Genomic DNA, 23,328 nt, shown 5'->3' with positions numbered 1-23,328 from the left:
ACTCTCCTGTCCTCTCCTCTCCTTCCGTGTCCTCTCCTCCCCTCTCCTATTCCACCAACTCTCCTGTCCTCTCCTCTCCTCTCCTTCCGTGTCCTCTCCTCCCCTCTCCTATTCCACCTACTCTCCTGTCCTCTCCTCTCCTCTCCTTCCGTGTCCTCTCCTCCCCTCTCCTATTCCACCTACTCTCCTGTCCTCTCCTCTCCTTTCGTGTCCTCTCCTCCCCTCTTTCATCTACTCTCCTCTGCCCTTGTCTCCTCTCATTTCCTCTCCTCTGCCCTCCTCTTCTCTCCTCTATTCTTGTGCAGCACATTGTGTGTGTCCTCTTCAATACAATATAAATCCCATAGAGACTGTGAAAAGGGTTAAGGTTGGCTCAATTAAATATCGATTAAATACATAATAATAGTCCTCTGACTATTACCATTCACACTCTACTGCTCTCTCACGGTTGCCTGGATACAGGCCATTTTATTGGTGTGTGTGTGTGTGTGTGTGTGTGTGTGTGTTTCAGCATGCGTCCTTATGTTATCGTCATTACTTCAATTATGTGTGTTATCTGTCTGTGATCGCATACAGACACAGCTCATGAATAATTCCATGCGTGTGGAGAAGAGAAACTATATGTTTGTTTACCCTGCAAAACACTTATTGATACACACACACCAGACACACAAACACATACGGCTGATTAATAGAAAGATACAAGTGACAGAATGGAGGAGAAACTCACAGTATGTGACACTCAGCATAATAACACTGTTCACATACACAGGTGTGTGTGTGATCTATGATATGTGACAGTGTGTGACACACTGAGGCTTTGAGGAATGATAAACACACATGCCCTCTAAAAATGCCACCCAACGCAGAGACCTTCCCTTGTGCCAAGCTGTGTGCTTGTATTTCTTCTGCTTCGGCGGATTTACATGCAGTGATTCAGCTTCCGGTAGGACTCGACTGACCCCTTACACACACACGTATGTGTACACATGCACTCACAGAGGCACACAAAAATTCACACTTGTCCTCACCAGGGAGAATACAGCCCATTTCCACCCCACAGAGAGGCATTTAGCGAAGGTGTGAGTCTGGCATAGGAGGGAGGAGAGAGAGGGCGAGAGAGAGAGAGAGAGAGAGGGGGACTGTTTGAAGGACAGAAGAGAGTCTAGTCGAGAAAGAACAAACTGTCTGTGTGCATGAGGACACAGTAGAACACTCTGCCTACAGGGCATGTCATGCACACACATCTCCTCTCCTCTCTCGCTCCCCCTTCTCTCCTCGCTCCCTTCCTAAACACTAACCTTAACCCTATCCTGTCTGTACTCAGTGGGTTTGAAGAACAAAATCAACTTGTTTCTCAGCACGTGTTCAGTAGAGAGCAACTGTCATTACTTACAATCTACCTATTAGGTGTAGGCCTACAGTTGGTTTAAAGAGAGGGGAGCGGTTTATTACATTCATTATTACACAGATCAACAGCACCACACTGTGGTGCATCTGCTTTGGCTCTGCTATCACACAGAGGACTGTCTGCCTCCGCAACTGTGTGTGTGTGCATTGCATGTGAAAGGCTACGGCCACACAGAGACGCATGAAGACGCATGAAAGGGCATGACGCATTCATCAACTCTTTCCGGACGAGTTTCATGCATAAAAACTGACAATTTGTGAGTTTTCTGTCCGACAATCATCTCTGTTGTCCATCATCCATCAATGGATAACATCCATTGAAAAACCATTGGCTCAATCCATAATTTCCGGATGCAAAGAATCTGTGTGGCAGCATCCTTAAAGAGCTAGGAACCACAGAAGAGAGTAGGAGCAGCGTTTATTCCTTTATTGCACAGACACACTCCAAAAAGCTGAGCAGTCATGCATGCATTTAGACCAAAACTACACTAACCATAAATACCGAAACAGAACACATACCAAAATATACACCGAAAAATATAGATGAACACATCCATAAATACAGTATATCCATCTACTTTAGAAGTCTTCACTATAAATAACAATACATTGTCATCACTAAACCACAGTGTGCGTGTTGACAGAGCAGCTACAATAAGAGAAATATAGAGAGAAATATAGAAATGCCACATATACACTGAGTGTACAAAACATTAGGAACACCTGCTCTTTCCATGACAGACTGACCAGGTGAATCCAGGTGAAAGCTATGATTCCTTATTGATGACACTTGTTAAATTCACTTTAATCAGTGTAGATGAAGGGGAGGAGACAGGTTAAATAATGATTTTTAAGCCTTGAGTTTCAAGAACTGCAATGCTGCTGGGTTTTTCACGCTCAACAGTTTCCTGTGTGTATCAAGAATGGTCCACCACCCAAAGGACATCCAGACAACTTGACACAACTGTGGAAAGCATTGGAATCAATACGGGCCAGCAATCCCTGTGGAACACTTTTGACACCTTGTAGTCCATGCCCCGATGAACTGAGGCTGTTCTGAGGGCAAAATGGGGTGCAACTCAATATTTGGAAGGTGTTCCTAATGTTTTGTGAACTCAGTGAACAGTCAATAATAACAATAGGCAGTTTGTGTGTTGTATCTCTGGCTTTAGTTCAATGAATTAAGGAAACGTTTGGGTTAACTCGGCGCAGAAACAGCACCGATCTATGCAAAACATACTAGCAGCAACACACAGGCAACATATTGGTCATAACAATATATGCAGTGAAATATGCTGTTGGGCTTAATCTCATCTTTCATACACATGCATCATCACTGCATATTCACTGGTCTACACCTACAGTACACCTACATATCCTGTTAAAAATACATTATATCATCCATCTGACTTCTAACAGACTATTCACCATCCATCCATCCATCCATCCATCCATCCATCTATCCATCCATCTATCCTCTACATCTAACAGCTAGGGCCATGAGATTTTCCTGATCATGTGACTGACCAGGGAAAATTCCAGGCCCTATTAACAGGCTATTTCGCTCTGCTGGTCAGAGAGAACCTCTCTGGCGTGGAAATCACTGTCTCCATCACCTACATCTTCTACTTCTCTGGTTCATACAGGTTTATCTGTTAGGGTAAGGGGTTGTCTCTGTGTGTGACAGTATCAGTACTAGTCTATGATGATGCGTACAGTACAGAAGCTACTGGCAATGTTACAACAGCAACACCATTACAAAGAGACAGAGCAAGAGGGAAGGGTTGGACTTGTGTGTGTGTGTGTGTGTGTGTGTGTGTATATATATGTGTGTGTGTGTGTGTGTGTGTGTGTGTGTGTGTGTGTGTGTGTGTGTGTGTGTGTGTGTGTGTGTGTGTGTGTGTGTGTGTGTGTGTGTGTGTGTGTGTGTGACTATGCGTCCCTATGTTATCATCATTACTTCAAGCGAGGGTAGAACTCTGCAAGGGTGCTCTGAGGGATTCTCTTCAGCATCTCTTTGGGGAAGATTCTCATCAGCTGCCAGCCGATATCCAGTGTCTCAAACACAGTCCTGTTCTCATAGGCTCCTAGAACAGAGAGAGAGAGATTACACACTCACGCACACACTCAAACACGCACACAGGCAGGCAGGCACACACACACAGTCCCCCTGTCCACCCCCCCTATGCCCCAGTGTACCCTGGGCGATGAAGTTCTTCTCAAACTTCTGTAGAAACTCCAGGTAGAGAAGATCATCAGGCGTCAGAGCCTCCTCTCCCACCACAGCCTTCATCGCCTGCACGTCCTTACCTATAGCATAACACGCATACTACACACACACACAATCACAGATGTTTTCTAGCAGAGGTGTCTAACGTTGTTGAGCAGTGTGTGTGTGTGTGTGTGTGTGTGTGTGTGTGTGTGTGTGTGTGTGTGTGTGTGTGTGTGTGTGTGTGTGTGTGTGCGCGTGTATACCAGCTGGTTGGAGACATCAGAGTGGTCTTTGCGTGTCATCCCCTCTCCGATGGCTGACTTCATCAGACGAGACAGCGATGGCAGAACGTTGATGGGAGGATAGATCTAGAGAGAGAGAGAGAGAGAGAGAGAGAGAGAGAGAGAGAGAGAGAGAGAGAGAGAGAGAGGTAAAGAGGGAGAGAGTCTGAACATCACAACAACACTTGAGAGAATCGATTTGCCAGACACTAGAATCCTGCCAATGCCCAGAGGCGCTTTTGAAGGTAACAGCCACATTGCTGTGTGTGTCTCTGTGGTGTTACTTGTCTGTTGTGCAGCTGTCTGTCCACGTAGATCTGTCCCTCAGTGATGTACCCTGTCAGATCAGGGATGGGGTGAGTGATGTCTGAGAGAGAGAGAGAGCAAGAGAGAGAGGTAAAGAGGGAGAGTGTCAGAACATCACAACATCACTTGAGAGAGAGGAAGAAAGTAAAAGACTGTCCATATTTGAGCAGTCAGGTAAGCAATACATGTGCGTACAGTACCATCGTTGGGTAAAGGGATCTGGGTGATTGAGATACCATCGTTGGCCATAGTGAGTATAGGGATCTGGGTGATCGACATACAGTGCCTTGCAAAGGTATTCATCCCCCTTGGCGTTTTTCCTATTTTGTTGCATTACAACCTGTAATTTAAATGGATTTTTATTTGGATTTCATGTAATGGACATACACAAAATAGTCCAAATTGTAGAAGTGAAATGAAAAAAATAACGTCTCGAAAAATAAATAACGGAAAAGAGGTGCGTGCATATGTATTCACCCCCTTTGTTATTAAGCCCCTAAATAAGATCTGGTGCAACCAATTACCTTCAGAAGTCACATAATTAGTTAAATAAAGTACACCTGTGTGCAATCTAAGTGTCACATGATCTGTCACATGATCTCAGTATATATACACCTGTTCTGAAAGGCCCCAGAGTCTGCAACACCACTAAGCAAGGGGCACCACCAAGCAAGCGGCACCATGAAGACCAAGGAGCTCTCCAAACAGGTCAGGGACAAAGTTGTGGAGAAGTACAGATCAGGGATGGGTTATAAAAAAAATATCCAAAAATTTGAACATCCCACGGAGTACCATTAAATCCATTATTAAAAAATGGAAAGAATATGGCACCAACAAACCTGCCAAGAGAGGGCCGCCCACCAAAACTCACAGACCAGGCAAGGACGGCATTAATCAGAGGCAACAAAGAGACCAAAGATAACCCTGAAGGAGCTGCAAGGCTCCACAGCAGAGATTGGAGTATCTGTCCATAGGACCACTTTAAGCCGTACACTCCACAGTGCTGGGCTTTATGGAAGAGTGGCCAGAAAAAAGCCATTGCTTTAAGAAAAAAATAAGCAAACACGTTTGGTGTTCGCCAAAAGGCATGTGGGAGACTCCCCAAACATATGGAAGAAGGTACTCTGGTCAGATGAGACTAAAATTGAGCTTTTTGGCAATCAAGGAAAACGCTATGTCTGGCGCAAACCCAACACCTCTCAAACCGAGAACACCATCCCCACAGTGAAGCATGGGGATGTTTTTCATCGGCAGGGACTGGGAAACTGGTCAGAATTGAAGGAATGATGGATGGCGCTAAATACAGGGAAATTCTTGAGGGAAACCTGTTTCGGTCTTCCAGAGATTTGAGACTGGGACAGAGGTTCACCTTCCAGCAGGACAATGACCCTAAGCATACTGCTAAAGCAACACTCAAGTGGTTTAAGGGGAAACATTTAAATGTCTTGGAATGGCCTAGTCAAAGCCCAGACCTCAATCCAATTGAGAATCTGCGGTATGACTTAAAGATTGCTGTACACCAGCGGAACCCATCCATCTTGAAGGAGCTGGAGCAGTTTTGCCTTGAAGAATGGGCAAAAATCCCAGTGGCTAGATTTGCCAAGCTTATAGAGACATACCCCAAGAGACTTGCAGCTGTAATTGCTGCAAAAGGTGGCTCTACAAAGTATTGACTTTGGGGGGGTGAATAGTTATGCACGCTCAAGTTCTGTTTTTTTGTCTTATTTCTTTCACACAAAAAAATATTTTGCATCTTCAAAGTGGTAGGCATGTTGTGTAAATCAAATGATACAAACCCCCAAAAAATCAATTTTAATTCCAGGTTGTAAGGCAACAAAATAGGAAAAAGCTAAGGGGGGTGAATACTTTCGCAAGCCACTGTACCATCGTTGGCCATAGTGAGTATAGGGATCTGGGTGATCGACATACCATCGTTGGCCATAGTAATTATAGGGATCTGGGTGATCGACATACCATCGTTGGCCATAGTGAGTAAAGGGATCTGGGTGATAAACATACCATCGTTGGGCATAGTTAGTATAGGGATCTGGGTGATAAACATACCATCGTTGGGCATAGTTAGTATAGGGATCTGGGTGATAAACATACCATCATTGGGCATAGTTAGTATAGGGATCTGGGTGATAGAGCCGTTGCGTCCCTCCACCCGACCAGCTCTCTCGTAGATGGTGGCCAGGTCAGTGTACATGTAGCCTGGGAAACCACGACGACCTGGGACCTCCTCTCTGGCCGCTGAGACCTGAGAGGTGGGGGGGATGACATTTAGTTGTTATCATTGATTTAATGTGTAATAATGTTTATGTTTGCTGTGGCGATGTCTCACCTCTCGTAGCACCTCAGTGTGTGTGTGTGTGTGTGTGTGTGTGTGTGTGTGTGTGTGTGTGTGTGTGTGTGTGTGTGTGTGCATTTATGTGCGTGTGTGCGTGCGCACATGCATGTGTGTTATACCTCTCGTAGCGCCTCTGCGTAGGAGCTCATGTCAGTCAGGATGACAAGGACGTGCTTCTCACACTGATAGGCCAGATACTCTGCTGATGTCAGAGCTAGGCGGGGCGTGATGATACGCTCTATACTGCAGAGAGAGGGGGAGGGGCTAAGATGTTAAAGGCAAGAGGTGAGAGGTCACCAATGAAGCAGGGTTTCCATTAGGAAAATGTGGCGCAGGACAATGTGACCAGGCAGATTTTTATTTACCGGCCATTTGAGACATTTACCGGACCCATATGCATAGTAACCAATTAGGGCAGGGGTAGGCAACTAGATTCAGCAGCGGGACGATTTTTGTTGGAAGAGATGGTCGGGGGGCCGGAACATAATTATGATAATTTGTGTGCACTGCAAATTGACCACAACTAGCCCAAAAATAAATTGTATTTGAAAATAACAATAATTTCATACCTTGATTACATTGAGACACGATTATATATGTATCTTTTTTTATTCGTGGGAATACAAAATGTAACAAATTTTTTGATGAATTCCTGGTAATTATACAGTCTTTTTCTTTAACCAAAAACGCCTGTTGCCGTCCCCTGCATTAGGGGGTACCCACAGTGCTCAGAATGACAGAAATCACATTTCGATTATGGTAGTTCATTTTAACAGAACATGCAACTCCTGTAATGAAGCAGCCAATAAAACATCATTTTCAAACATTTGCCAAAATGCAATTAGCAGGAAAACACCATTCTAAACATTTTAGTCATTAATCAGACGCTCATTTCAAGAGCGACTTATAGGATAAATTAGTGTTAAGTGCCTTGCTCAAGGGCACATCGACAGATTTTTCACCTGGACGGCTCAGGGATTCGAACCAGCGACCTTTCCGTTACTGGCACAATGCTCTTAACCACTAGGCTACCTGCACCTGATACAATTGGTTCCATATGTGACAGAGATGAAAATCTCTGTTAGACACTTGGAAAGAGGGGGACTATAAAGATGCAACAACAAGGTTGCTAATATGACTAGGATTGTGCCTTTGGCATCTGGACAACGAAAGAAAGTTGATGTAAAAAGAGCAGGAAAGAAATGCTGGTTTCAGTGGCATATGAGGAAGTGTTTATAAAATAATTGCCTCCACGTTTCTAGGGTCAGATTTTGCCTAGGCTACTTCGAAGCAAGGCAAAGTGGTGCTTGAGGCGCTGATACCCCAGCCAGGTCACCCATGATACAAGTCAGTATTCGACATTCATCTATGTCTGAGGACGTAGGGGCAAAAGCGAGCACTGTTACCTTCAAGTAGGTTTCAGTTTGGCTAGGTCATTGTGGATGGGGATGGCGGATGGGTGTAAACATCTGCCCCTGATTCCAAAGATGGCAAGTTCAAATCCAGCGATAGAAAGTTATTTGTTTTAAGCCTATCCCAAACCTTACCTTAACCATTCTGAGTTAATGCCTAAACTTAACCTAAACACTTAAACATTTTACGTTTGCAACAACTTAGAAATGTGACATTTGAGAAACATGGATGAACGTCTAATTCTGAAGTGACACTGTGAGAGCTAGTTGGATACCCTGCCTACTGTTGCCTATGAACTGAATGGCAAATGGGAGGCCATTAAAACGCAATTGCATTTAGAATTGTTGCACAATGACTGGGCTTATAAAAGCATGTTTCACTCCAGCAGCAACTTGCTGAGGAGTTGCAGCATCAGCTCTTCCGCTCAAAATAAGCTCTGTATGCTGTGACGTGTGATAAAGAAGATACATGATGACTAACGAAAATACACTAAATGTAGCTAATTAACCTATAAACAAATAAGCATGTCTGTCAACTGTATTTACATCAACTGATATTTCCATCAATGAATAAAAAGCATTATTTTGCAATGGGATTGTTTTTTCTCCCGGTCAATTAGGCTGGCAACAATTTTATTTATCAGCTACTAATTTTTTTTATTGGCCAAAAACAGGCATTTACCGGCTAACGAAAACCCTGCAATGAAGGTTAATTGGGCAGGTTGAGGAGCAGGTGAGATGAGGGTAGAGTTTAAAGGTTAGAAGTGACCTACGTGGGGTCATTGGCCAGGTTGAGGAACAGACAGACGTTGTCCATGGAACCATTCTCCTCAAAGTCTGACTTGAAGAACCGAGCTGTCTCCATGTTGACCTGGGGTCAAGGGTTAGAGGTCAAAGGTTAAATCTGGAATCCTTCATTGAAACAATAACAAAGCGGTCACCCTGTAGTGGGGTAATATTTGATATGTGTATATTATATATACACTACATGAACAAAAGTATGTGGACACCTGCTCGTCAAACATCTCATTCCAAAATCATGGGCATTAATATGGAGTTGGTCCCCACTTTGCTGCTATAACAGCCTCCACTCTTCTGGGAAGGCTTTCAACTAGATCTTGGAACATTGCTGCTGGGACTTGCTTCCATTCAGCCACAAGAGCATTACTGAGGTCGGGCACTGATGTTGGGCGATTAGGCCTGGCTCGCAGTCGGTGTTCCAATTTATCCCAAAGGTGTTCGATGGGGTTGAGGTCAGGGTTCTGTGCAGGCCAGTCAAGTTCTTCCACACCGATCACAACAAACCATTTCTGTATGGACCTCGCTTTGTGCACGGGGGCATTGTCCTGCTGAAACAGGAAAGGCCTTCCCCAAACTGTTGCCACAGAGTTGGAAGCACAGAATCGTCTAAAATGTTGTTGTATGCTGTAGCGTTAATATTTCCCTTCCCTGGAACTAAGGGGCCTAGCCCGAACCATGAAAAACAGCCCCAGACAATTATTCCTCCTCCACCAAGCTTTACAATTGCACTAGGCATTGGGGCAGGTAGTTTTCTCCTGGCATCCACCAAACCCAGATAAGTCCGTCAGACTGCCAGATGGTGAAGCGTGATTAATCACTCCAGAAAACGCGTTTCCACTGCTCCAGAGTCCAATGGCGGCGAGCTTTACACCACTCCAGCCGACGCTTGGCATTGCGCATGGTGATCTTAGGCTTGTGTGCGGCTGCTCGGCCCTGGAAACCCATATCATAAAGCTCCCGACGAACAGTTATTGTGCTGATGTTGCTTTCAGAGGCAGTTTGGAACTCGGTAGTGAATGTCGCAACCGAGGACAGACGATTTTTACCCGGTACGTGCTTCAGCACTCGGCGGTCCCATTCTATGAGCTTGTGTGGCCTACCACTTTGCGGCTGAGCCATTGTTGCTCCTAGACATTTCCACTTCACAATAACAGCACTTACAGTTGACCGGGGAAGCTCTAGCATGGCAGAAATTTGACGAACTGACTTGTTGGAAAGGTGGCATCCTATGACGGTGCCACTTTGAAAGTCACTGAGCTCTTCAGTAAGGCCATTCTACTGCCAATGTTTGTCTATGGAGATTGCATAGCTGTGTGCTCGGTTTTATACACCTGTCAGCAACTGGTGTGGCTGAAATAGCTATATATAGTGTACCTCACATGCGACTCGTAATAAGACTATGCAATTAGCCTATTCAAATTGTTATCTTTATCTGGCTCTATTTAACATTATAATAAAACCACGTGCAATCAAATATTATTCATTTAGCTAACTGAGATCAAGGAATGAGCATGAGAAGTGAATATCAAAGCAAGCATCATTTCATAACTTCGCAAAACAAATGGATTCACATACAAGGCATAAAACTTAAGTTACAAGGCAATACTGACATTAACAAAGCATCATTGTAAGCATATACACTACCAGTCAAAAGTTTGGACACACCTACTCATTATAGGGTTTTTCTTAATTTTTACTATTTTCTACATTGTAGAATAATAGTGAAGACATCAAAACTATGAAATACCACCTATGGAATCATGTAGTAACCAGAAAAGTGTTAAACAAATCTTAATATATTTCATATTTGAGATTCTTCAAATAGCCACCCTTTGCCTTGATGACAGCTTTGTACACTCTTGGCATTCTCTCAACCAGCTTCACCTGGAATGCTTTTCCAACAGTCTCGAAGGAGTTCCCACAATGTAGAAAATAGTAAAAAATAAAGAAAAACCCTTGAATGAGTAGGTGTTCTAAAATGTTTGACCAGTAGTGTAGATCCTCAGGTTAACATACAAAACAAAGCATGAACAAAGAGATGCCTTCTAGGCCAGAGAACTAGAAAATGGGAATTGATCATAGAACCTTCCAATTGACAGGATACAGGATAAGAGAGAGAACAACAGACCTTCATTTCATTTATAACATCTGAAGGTGTAAAACCAACCACCATTGTCCAATCAAACGATACAAAGTTTACAGTAACCTGATAATTTAGGCCGAATCTCCACAGGGTGTCACAGCATCTAAAGGCTTGTGTGAGGGATGAGACCAAAGTAAATATGACAGAATTCCTGAGAGGACAATAAAACTCCTTTGCATAGAGTAATTTATAGTTAATCCTGTACAGATACAAGTTACAACAGAGATCATACATCCATATAGATAGCACCAGAGTTATCCTCAGTGAACAAGTTTCAGATAGATACCAAACATGAATACTATAGCATTATTCCATCACACATTCAATAGTCAGTCCTCTGGATACTGTAGAAAGTTGCATTAGGGCCGAGCCTACAACCCCGCCTGTGTTTTGGTATAAAGCTGAGGGATGGGCCTGGAGAAATGTAACCACTCTCACATTCAAAATGAGAGCTATGTATGCAAGGACTGACCATCCATGATATTAAAATTATGGTTTTAACCATGTTTTGAGGTTATACAAGGCTTGTTTATATTGACTTTGTTTATAAACATTGGAGTATAACAAGCTTATATTTTGGGTTCTGATGGGGTACGACAGTTGAACTAAGCTTGTGAAAAAATCAATGGCCATATATCATTAATTTATATGTCCAAAAATGGATGTAGCAACTAAGGATTCTAGCTTTAAAGCAGGGGTTCCGAAACTTTTTTCCTCCACGACCCCACTTTCATATGTGAAATTTCTCGTGACCCCAACGATGTGGAAAAAATTATATAATTAACAGACAATGTTTACTTTTTTATTTGGGGCTATGACGGTAAATTGCAAATTAGTCTGACATAATGTCTCTAATACCGTGTTCAAAACAACTGGGAACTTGGAAATCTCTGACTTCCGACTTCAGGGAGTTCAAGACAACTGGGAACTTCGAAAAAAAACTAGCTCAGACTGGGACAACTCATTTTTCAATGGTCATCCAACTCAGAATTCCAAGTCGGGAACTTGGGCCTCTTTCTAAAGCTCCGACTTTCCAACCTGAAGATCACTGACGTCATGGTTTGACCTCGTTTTATTCCGAGTTCCCAGTTGTCTTGAAAGCACCATTATGACACCACCACTAATGAGATGTGTGTGCTTGATGCATGGCACGTCAGGCTCAGCCAATCAGAATGAGTTTTCCCTCAGACAATCCCTCCGGTGAAGAAGCCGGATGTGGAGGTCCTAGGCTGGCGTGGTTACACGTGGTCTGCAGTTGTGAGGCCGGTTGGACGTACTGCCAAATTCTCTAAAACGACGTTGGTATAGAAATTAACATTAAATTATCTGGCAACAGCTCTGGTGGACATTCCTGCAGTCAGCATGCCAATTGCCTGCTCCCTCAAAACTTGAGACATCTGTGGCATTGTGTTGTGTGACAAAACTACACATTTTAGAGTGGCCTTTTATTGTCCCCAGCACAAGGTGCACCTGTGTAATGATCATTCTGTTTAATCAGCTTCTTGATATGCCACACCTGTCAGGTGGATGGACTATCTTGACAAAGGATAAAATGCTCACTAACATTTGACATTTTAGTCATTTAGCAGACGCTCTTATCCAGAGCGACTTACAGTAGTGAGTGCATACATTTTCATACAAACAGGGATGTAAACAAATGTGGGCACAAATCTGGGCGAAATAAGCTTTTTGTGCGTATGGAAGATTTCTGGGATCTTTTACTTCAGCTCATGAAACATCAGACCAACACTTTACATGTTGCGTTTATATTTTTGTTCAGTATATACTAGGGGTGTAACGATTCGTTTGAACAACGATTCGATTTGTATCACGATTCGTGGTTGTCGATACGATTCAGTAACAATATTGGTTCATTTAGAACGATACGATCCGAAACGATTCAGTGACTTGAAATCGATTCAGTAACCTTTTAGCCAAAAATTCAACCAGTGTGACTGAAATAAATACCTGGATACTGGACAGTGCAGGTGAAGTTTCCTAGATTCCTGTTTCTTGTAAGGACCGCAATGGTGGCTTGATAATTTCTCGCTCGTCGGCTTCTCCTCTGTCGTCCGCCATGCTATGTTTTGTTGTCTTTGCGCCTTTGCGCTGCTGCTGGCGCGGGGCGATGACGTCACGGATAGGCAGACTGAATCGAGTAATGTTTAAAGCCTTTATCATTAAAAGTGCTAAGAAAAAACATCCATATAAAGTCTGACGTGCTTAAATCCAATGGGTTATTTCCTAGTATTGATACAATCGATTTATTACATTTTAAAACGATGTTAGATTGATATATGTTGTCCAAAAGGCCAACTCGCCGAGCACAGATCGATGTAGTTGGATCATAGGAATATAAATCGATACATCGATGTAGTAGATGGATCGTTACACCCCTAATATATATATATATATATATATATATATATATATATATATATAAGAAACATTGATTTGAACTGACTGGTAAAGAAATGCAAACACATAAAGGTCCAACGCTGTCACGCCCTGACTCTAGGGACTTGTATTTGTTGAGTCAGGGTGTGTATTTTCTGTGTTGGTTTGTCTATGTTAGTTTCTAGATCGTTTAGATCTATGTTGGCCAGGGTGGTTCCCAATCAGAGGCAGCTGTAGCTCGTTGTCTCTGATTGGGTACCATACTTAGGTAGCCTGTTGGCACTAGTGGGGTGTGGGATCTTGTTCCGTGTGAGGTATGTTATTTGTCTACCTTGGACTTCACGTTTCGTTTGTTGTTTTGTCGTGTGTTTAGTCATTAATAAATATGAATGCATATCACGCTGCGCCTTGGTCCTTCTCGTCCGTAAACGATCGTGACAGAAGATCCCACCAATCCTGGATCAAGCAGCGTGACGAGGACAGAGGATGGACTTGGGAGGAGATGAGCGAGAGTCTGGCAAGAGGGATGGAGGCCATGATCACAGGGGAGAGACAAGCCCAAACATTTTTTAGGGGGGGGGGGCTCACGCCGTGGACGACGAGGCAGCAGGAGGCCGCGATAGAGCGGTTCAGCCGTTTTGCAGAGGAGGCCGCCAGATTAAGGGGGTCATTGGTTCAGAGGGAACAGAAGGAAAGTGTAGAGGCACGGCGAGAGGAGCTGGTTAGGCAGCAGAAGGAGCGGGGGTTAATGAAGGAACCCAAATCCTTGTTGGCAATCACAGAGGTCAGACATTTCTTGTAGTTGGCCACCAGGTTTGCACATATCTCAGGAGGGATTTTGTCCCACCCCTCTTTGCAGATCTTCTCCAAGTCATTAGGGTTTCGAGCCTGACGTTTGGCAACTCGAACCTTCAGCTCCCTCCACAGATTTTCTATGGGATTAAGGTCTGGAGACTGGCTAGGCCACTCCAGGACCTTAATGTGCTTCTTCATGAGCCACTCCTTTGTTGCCTTGGCCGTGTGTTTTGGGTCATTGTCATGCTTGGAATACCCATCCACAACCCATGTTCAATGCCCTGGCTGAGGGAAGGAGGTTCTCACCCAAGATTTGACGGTACATGGCCCCGTCCATCGTCCCTTTGATGCGGTGAAGTTGTCCTGTCCCCTTAGCAGAAAAACACCCCCAAAGCATAATGTTTCCGCCTCCATGTTTGACGGTGGGGATGGTGTTCTTGGGGTCAGAGGCAGCATTCCTCCTCCTCCAAACACGGCGAGTTGAGTTGATGCCAAAGAGCTCCATTTTGGTCTCATCTGACCATAACACTTTCACCCAGTTCTCCTCTGAATCATTCAGATGTTCACTGGCAAACTTCAGACGGGCCTGTATATGTGCTTTCTTGAGCAGGGGGACCTTGCGGGCGCTGCAGGATTTCAGTCCTTCACGGCGTAGTGTGTTACCAATTGTTTTCTTGGTGACTATGGTCCCAGCTGCCTTGAGATCATTGACAAGATCCTCCCGTGTAGTTCTGGGCTGATTCCTCAACGTTCTCATGATCATTGCAACTCCACGAGGTGAGATCTTGCACGGAGCCCCAGGCTGAGGGAGATTGACAGTTCTTTTGTGTTTCTTCCATTTGCGAATAATCGCACCAACTGTTGTCACCTTCTCACCAAGCTGCTTGGTGAATATCTTGTAGCCCATTCCAGCCTTGTGTAGGTCTACAATCTTGTCCCTGACATCATTGGAGAGCTCTTTGGTCTTGGCCATGGTGGAGAGTATGAAATCTGATTGATTGATTGCTTCTGTGGACAGGTGTCTTTTATACAGGTAACAAACTGAGATTAGGAGCACTCCCTTTAAGAGTGTGCTCTTAATCTCAGCTCGTTACCTGTATAAAAGACACCTGGGAGCCAGAAATATTTCTGATTGAGAGGGGGTCAAATACTTATTTCCCTCATTAAAATGCAAATCAAGTTATAACATTTTTGACATGCGTCTTTCTGGATTTTTTTGTTGTTATTCTGTCTCTCACTGTTCAAATAAACATACCATTAAAATTATAGACTGATCATTTCTTTGTCAGTGGGCAAACTTACAAAATCAGCAAGGGATCAAATACTTTTTTCCCCTCACTGTATGAGCTGGCGAAGGGTACCATGAGTTTTAATGGTTTGAGGGAGACTGCTTTGCTTTATCTTGGCCAGGTCGCAGTTGTAAATGAGAACTTGCATCCATTACTCTGTCTATTTGAGAGTGTATATATTTCTCCAGGCCTATCCCTCAGCTTTTTACCAAAACAGAGGCGGGGTGTCCACTTTGTTATTGTTTCAACTGCTGATTGGCCCTGTAAGGGGCCACGTGTGCGTGTAACCATGTGCGTGTGTGCGTGTGTCTCACCCCCATTGCGGCGAAGACAATAGCGAAGTTGTCATCACTGTAGTCCATCACATCTTTAGACTTCCTCACCAGGCCTGCCTGACGACAGATCTGAGCCGCTATCTAGAGAGAGAGAGAGAGAGAGAGAGAGAGAGAGAGAGAGAGAGAGAGACAGAGAGAGAGAGAGAGAGAGAGAGAGAGAGAGAGAGAGAGAGAGAGAGAGAGAGAGACAGCGGGGAAGAGATGTGGCGAAAGAGAGAAACACGTTGCAGGATATGAAAAAACGACTGTTTCCTTCCTTCGAGGAGAGCCTCAAAGCTCATTTCCCATTTAATCAAACTGAACTAATTAAAATAAAATTATACAAATTAATGAATCAATTTAATTAGTGGATTTAATCAGCACTAGACCCTATGGATGTGCTACTTCAATACCTTCACACAAATTGCCAGGCCATTCAAACAGCTCTTAATGCTGAGGATGGGGGTTAACGGAGGTAGTGTGTGTGCGTACCTCGTTGTGTGGCAGTCCTGCAGCAGAGAAGATGGGTATTTTCTGCCCCCTAGCGATGCTGTTCATGCCATCTATAGCAGAGATCCCTGTCTGGATCATCTCCTCCGGGTAGATACGACACTGAGGGTTGATAGGCTGGCCTGGACACACATGCGTGCGCGTCCACACACAAACAAACAAGTTAACACACACACACACACCACACAAACACAAACACGTTATCATCTCCTCAGGGTAGAAACAACACTATATTTATATTAATCTCTCAATCTATAACTCTAGATGTGTACCCATGATGTCCAGGTAGTCTTCTGCCATCACTGTTGGGCCTTTGTCGATGGGCTTGCCTGATCCATTAAACACGCGACCTGCAAACAGATTCAGATTGACTGTTCTTAACATGTGTTACTGTATGTGTGTATACAAAAAAAAAAAAATACAGTGAGGGAGAGGTCAACATGTACACAATTGTTAACCGGAGGAAAATGGGGAGGGTCATGCTTTTTTTTCAATTTCAATCAGGGGGAGGGCTTAGTATTTTTGTATTTAGTCCAGGGGAGGGTCATGTAATTTGTAATCGATTACATGTCGTTTTATTATATCTCGATGTGTGCCCGATGCTGCCCCTCATAGCTGATTCTCTGCTGGGCGTGCAATATCAAGTGTGCCTAGTGTGGTCTCAATCAAATGATCCATAGCCTATGCTATAGGCTTAGGCTATATGAAGAGCATGCTCGGAGAAGCACTGGGGATAGTTATATTTCGAAGAAAATGTACTTCCTTCCCAAGTTTTTGCGCTGCTGGGATGGTGTAAAAAAAAGTGTATATAAAAAGTGTATATAAAACGAGGCTACACTGCATTACACACTGCAGTGGATAGGCGATCCCAATCATAAGCCCTGGCCTGCAGTGCTCTTGCTGATGTAAACCCTTTTGTGCTGCCTAACCAATGGCTGTGCTGTGCACCAGTGGCAATTCAGGATGCGAGTCAAAGGCTTCTTCCGGAAAAGAATGTTGTATTTGTCCAAAATGTTCAGTTTGAAAGAGAGAGTGCAAAGACGAGAAGATGAGAAAGAGGACCGGAGGTAAGCTTGCTACTGCTATAATTGATATGAATAAAAACAATATGTCTCATTGCCCATAATGAAGCTATTTACTAGCGTTATTGACCTCACAATAAGCCATATTCGAGTAATTTACATAACTTATTGTACATTACTATGAAGCGGCAGTCGTTGAGAAGGACAAGCAATGGATGCTGAAAGTAGGCTGATTGCAGAAGGCCTAATTCATTCATTTTAATTCGATTTTAGGCTACTAACAACAAGAGGGGCTTTGTGTTGGATCCTATTTCTTCCTATTCAAGGAATAAGAGGTAAGCCTACCTGTTTGACAGACAAAGTTATAGTCTACTATCCATAGATTTTGTCAGCCAATTCCTTCAGTCATCATGCACTCTTTAAATATCTCAGTAACCAGGTTTCCATCCACAGTTTTTATGCGAGAGAAGAAAAGAAATCGCAACATAATTTGTTTGTTCGACATAGTGGAATCTTTTTGTGCCTATTAAAATGAATTATGTGGGAAATGGAAGTGGAAACACTTTTATGTGCAAATATTGAAATAATAACCATCATATCAAAGTACATTTGGAGTCACGCAATGATATGGTGTGTGGTCCTCCCACTACGCCTCGGGAAACCATGCAGTTTATTAGGCTACAGATTAAATCAATTATGATGGACTTCACAGGGTGGTGAAAGTGCACGGTGATGAGCTTGATGTTGCTTTGCAATAAATATCGAGGGTCTTATTCTGGTGACATGATGATCAATGCTTGACTGCCGTTTGACAAATACAAATATTCTCGCGCTTATCCATAATAATCTCATCATGTAGACTAGACAACCAGCACAGCTACCTACACTGTATCTGTAAGCTGTTGGCAAGACCAGAGTAGGCACATCTGCTATTTAACGCAACAGTTTTTGTGACAAAACTATCAGTAGAGTTGAAAATGCGATGGAAACACATTGAACTTTAGATTTTTTACGAAAAAGTATATTTTGTATGCAGTACGTCATCAAGCACTGATTTTTATCAGCAACAAGTCCATTGGTGGAAACATACCACTGGTGGGAAAATGCGAATATTTCAATGAACAAAAATATATTCACAACATGCAACATTTTCAAAGATTTTACTCAGTTACAGTTCATATGAGGAAATCCGTCAATTGAAATAAATTCATTAGGCCCTTATCTATGGATTTCACATGACCGGGAATACAGATATGCATAAGTTGGTCACAGATACCTTAAAAAAAGGTAGGGGAGTTGATCAGAAAACCAGTCAGTATCTGGTGTGACCACCATTTGCCTCATGCAGTGCAACACATCTCCTTCGCATAGAGTTGATCAGGCTGTTGATTGTGGCCTGTGGAATGTTGTCCCACTCCTCTTCAATGGCTATGCGAAGTTGCTGGATATGGATATATGGTCGGGAACTGGAACACGCTGTCGTACATGTCGATCCAGAACATCCCAAACATGCTTAATGGGTGACATGTCTGGTGAGTATGCAGCCCATGGAAGAACTGGGCCATTTTCAGCTTCCAGGAATTGTGTACAGATCCTTGCGACATGGTGCCGTGCATTATCATGCTGAAACATGAGGTGATTGCGGAGGATGAATGGCACGACAATGGGCCTCAGGATCTCGTCACGATATCTCTGTGCATTCGAATTGCCATCGATAAAATGCAGTTGTGTTCGTTGTCTGTAGCTTATGCCTGCCCATAACATAACCCCACCACCACCATGGGGCACTCTGTTCACAACGTTGACATCAGCAAACCGCTCGCCCACACAACGCCATACACGCTACGCTGTCTGCCATCTGCCCGGTACAGTTGAAACCGGGATTCATCCGTGAAGAGCACATTTCTCCAGCGAGCCAATGGCCATCGAAGGTGAGCATTTGCACACTGAAGTCGGATATGACGTCGAACTGCAGTCAGGTCAAGAACCTGGTGAGGACGACGAGCACGCAGATGAGCTTCCCTGAGACGGTTTCTGACAGTTTGTGCAGAAATTCTTCGGTTGTGTAAACCCACAGTTTCATCAGCTGTCCGGGCGGGTGGTCTCAGATGATCCCGCAGGTGAAGAAGCCAGATGTGGAGGTCCAAGGCTGGCATGGTTACACGTGGTCTGCGGTTGTGAGGCAGGTTGGATGTACTGCCAAATTCTCTAAAACGATGTTGGAGGCGGCTTATGGTATAGAAATGAACATTTAATTATTTGGCAACAGCTCTGCTGGCCATTCCTGCAGTCAGCATGCCAATTGCATGCTCCCTCAAAACTTGAGACATCTGTGGCATTGTGTTGTGTGACAAACCTACACATTTTAGAGTGGCCTTTGATTGTCCCCAGCACAAGGTGCACCTGTGTAATGATCATTCGGTTTCATCAGCTTATTGATATGCCACACCTGTCAGGTGGATGGATTAGCTTGGCAAAGGAGAAATGCTCACTAACAGGGATGTAAACACATTTGTGCACCAAATGTGAGAGAAATAAGCTTTTTGTGCACATGGAAAATTTCTGGGATCTTTTATTTCAGCTCATGAAACATAGGACCAACACGTTACATGTTGCATTTATATTTTTGTTCAGTATAGAATATTCGCATGAAAATCTGTCGCCAATTGGATGAAAACCTAGCTAGTGTCCGTGAAACTTGAATGGCTTGGTGTGTTAAGTTAAAATCAGGGCTAGAATTGAGGGGGTATGTGAGGGTATTGTGGCTTTTGTTAAAGAAAATGGCTAAAAGCATAGGATTACCTCTTGTTAGCTTAAGATTTTTTAAAAATGTTCAAATGGACCTGATTATGTAAAGCGATCTATAACTAAGCTTGCTTTATGCTAGAAACAAGCTGTAAAATAATGGGGAAAGACGTGACTCCAATGCATATGGAATATCTTTGGTTTGACTTTATGATATTCAGAGGCTGCGCTAGAACCTTTTATAGACATTTACATTTACATTTACGTCATTTAGCAGACGCTCTTATCCAGAGCGACTTACAGTTAGTGAATACATATATTATTATTTTTTATACTGGCCCCCCGTGGGAAATGAACCCATAACCCTGGCGTTGCAAACGCCATGCTCTATCAACTGAGCTACATCCCTGCCGGCCATTCCCTCCCCTACCCTGGACGACGCTGGGCCAATTGTGCGCCGCCCATGAGTCTCCCGGTCGCAGCCGGCTGCGACAGAGCCTGGATTCGAACCAGGATCTCTAGTGGGGCTGAGGAGACAAAACAATTTACTTTTCTTCGGAACTAATGTGTGATTCTGTCACTATCAATTGACTTTCAAAATTTCAACAGGCTATTAAACAACATACTAACTGTAAATCAGTCAGGAGCAAGCCAGGTAGCCTAAGAAGGAACAAAACTGTATTATTTAGGCTATATTATTATTATTTCAAGGCTATATCCTGCCATTTAAGAAATCAATTGTGACGCATTTGTTACACACTACAGGCTGGCAGGAGCGCTAAGCATTTCAACAACACATCAACAACAGCACTTTAACAACATGCCTATAAATTTCACATTTAGGCTGTATAAAATGAAATTGTAAAGAATTACTTCAAATTAAATAATGAAAAATAATGAAATGAAAAATGTCTTATTAGGCAATAAAGTCATTCTACAGTGCCTTTGAATTCACTTTTAGAAAGACGAGTTTGGCCAGTCTTTGGTTTGAGGATCATGCAGTGAGCTATGCATGTTAATTTAGCCTATATTCCCATGCCCTAATCACAGTCAACACAAATCTATTTTGGAACAACATTATCATGGAATAAAATATAATAAATTAGAAAATTATAGTTTCCCAAATGAAAAAAAGTTGCAAGTACCTACCTGATGATTTGCGGCTGCTGTGTTAAAAAACAAATTACTTTTTATTTTGCACTTTTTACCCCTTTTTGTGATATCCAATTGGTAGTTACAGTCCTGTCCCATCGCTGCAACTGCCGTACGGACTCGGGAGAGGCGAAGGTCGAGAGCCATGCCTCCTCCGAAACACAACCCTGCCAAGCCGCACTGCTTCTTGACACACTGCTCGCACCAATGTGTCGGAGGAAACACCTTACAACTGGCAACCGAAGTCAGCATGCATATGCGCCCGGCACGCCACAAGGAGTTGTTAGAGCGCAATGAGACAAGGACATCCCGGACGGCCAAACCCTCCCCTAACTCGGACGACGCTTGGCCAAATGTGCACCGCCTCATGGGTCTGCCGGTCACGGCTGGCTGCGACACACGGGAGGCCCTAAACAAAGTTAATTGATGATGATCAAATACTTTAGTTGTAATTGGTTCTGTTGCGCTCAATTTTTACAGTTGATAGACAACTTTAGCACTGTTCCAAACTTAGACTATCCTATTTTTTTAACAATAGCCTGTATAGAAATCAAAATGTCTGTTGCTGCAGCATGCGCTTATTCGTTGTCATGCTCTGTTGTGGTATTAAAAAACAGATTCTGCTTGTCTCCAGTCATGTAAAATAACATAGAATTGCATGAAATGCATTCATAAAAGGATAAGATGATAGATTCATGCAGTGCTTTTATAATAATGGAGATATTTGCACCCCTACCCTTGTCCGCGGTGGTCTGTGAATCCACAACCTTCTGGCTACGTTGCCATGTAATGCTTACAAAACTAAGAACAGTTGCTAAAACTGCACATCTAGGGCTCTGGTCTGTCCTAGGAGGGAGTGTAAATGATAGGCATGTTCTCTGCTATCCACTTTGTTTTTATTACTATTTTGGGTATAGGGGAGGGTCACTTGTTTTTTTTAAGCGTTATGGGAAGGTCGGGTAAAAATATATTTTACTGATGGGTTGGCCATCCAGAGGTCAAATTTTCTCCAGGTATCCCTCGTTATAAATAACGTACAGTCCCTAATTCCCATACCCAGCATATCTTCAGAGACAGGGGTGCGTAGGATGTCTCCTGTAAACTCACAGCTGGTCTTCTTAGCATCAATACCTGATGTCCCCTCAAACACCTACACACATTCACACACCCACAAACATGCACACATATGCGAGAGGACAGTTAATACAGGGCTCTTGCGTTGTAGGATTTTGAGACATGATGGGCAAGTCACACACAAACACATACACACTGACCTGCACCACAGCTTTAGAACCTGTAACCTCCAACACCTGGCCACTCCTCTTGGTTCCATCTGGCAGGGTCAGGTGGACGATCTCTGCATACCTGGGGAACTGTCTCACACACACACACACACACACACACACACACACACACACACAGGGTCATGAGGATAATTTCATCACACCTGGGAAACTGAATAACATGTCCGCTGGTCAGAGACTGGCTGTGTTTTAATACAACATGTTGATTTGAAGATGTACTAATCTGTGATCTCTCACCTTCACCTGGTCCAGAATCACGAGAGGTCCGTTGACTCCAGACACTGTCTTATAGGCTACAGACAGAGAACATAGTTAGTCACACACTGCCCACACCCGTTGTAGTAAGAACCTGCAAGTCATGCAACTGCTGCAAAACATTTTGAGGGGGTGATGGTGAAATTCGATTTATTTTAATTCATTAGGATATGATAAACTTATATTTCTCAGCAAACATATGATACAAATTAGTTTCAATAGGAATCGACGCCCCTGAATACTACTACTAGTCATCATCACTTGCCGCAGACTGCGCAACGTTATCTCCTATCGGGCTGTCTGGCTAGCACCGCCGTTCCTGCGTTATTCTCCGGTTTACCGGGCACGATAACTAATAACTCACTCAGGCGCGGCTGGGAGATGTAGTCGCGTTTAACGGCCAGGACGTGCTCCCGGGAGGCAGCCGTCTTGTTGCCGGTAACGGCTGAGGAGAGCTCGTTAACAGCTCCGCTCACCATCCCCTTCAATACCTTCAACGCCATGTTTACCTCTGGATTGGAGTTGGAGCAGACAAGTCGTGACAGCAGAACTGCGCATGCGAGGTAGCTACGCGGAGGAGCTGACCAAGGTGCTGATTATTCCAATATTTGTTTTATTATTTCAAGGGGT

General features: G+C 43.6%; 1 protein-coding gene across 1 annotated transcript; it reads right to left on the bottom strand.

The window, feature by feature from the left end:
- Window positions 1-1,820: 1,820 nt before the first annotated feature.
- Window positions 1,821-23,205, bottom strand: LOC311099447 (V-type proton ATPase subunit B, brain isoform). Its single transcript, XM_084140130.1, has 14 exons — window positions 23,063-23,205; window positions 22,681-22,736; window positions 22,414-22,512; window positions 22,196-22,289; window positions 16,493-16,570; window positions 16,203-16,342; window positions 15,711-15,812; window positions 8,745-8,842; window positions 6,679-6,802; window positions 6,319-6,469; window positions 4,188-4,270; window positions 3,886-3,990; window positions 3,610-3,739; window positions 1,821-3,497 (listed from the first exon to the last, which is right to left on the bottom strand). Exons 1-14 carry the CDS (start codon window positions 23,199-23,201, stop codon window positions 3,367-3,369), a joined length of 1,530 nt encoding a protein of 509 aa, XP_083996256.1. The 5' UTR covers window positions 23,202-23,205; the 3' UTR covers window positions 1,821-3,366.
- Window positions 23,206-23,328: the final 123 nt, after the last annotated feature.

The sequence above is a fragment of the Coregonus lavaretus genome, assembly GCF_964263955.1.
Source record: "Coregonus lavaretus genome assembly, chromosome: 24".
NCBI lineage: Eukaryota > Metazoa > Chordata > Actinopteri > Salmoniformes > Salmonidae > Coregonus > Coregonus lavaretus.
Note: the sequence above shows the minus strand (reverse complement) of the source record. Positions and strands in the feature narration are given on the sequence as shown.

Coding starts and splice junctions, on each gene's coding strand:
- LOC311099447 (XM_084140130.1), bottom strand. CDS start 23,201: ATGGCGTTGAAGGTATTGAAGGGGATGGTGAGCGGAGCTGTTAACGAG. Junction 22,737..23,062: donor CATCTCCCAGCCGCGCCTGA/GTGAGTTATTAG, acceptor CTCTGTCTGTAG/CCTATAAGACAGTGTCTGGA. Junction 16,571..22,195: donor TGTCTCTGAAGATATGCTGG/GTATGGGAATTA, acceptor ATCTGTTTGCAG/GTCGCGTGTTTAATGGATCA.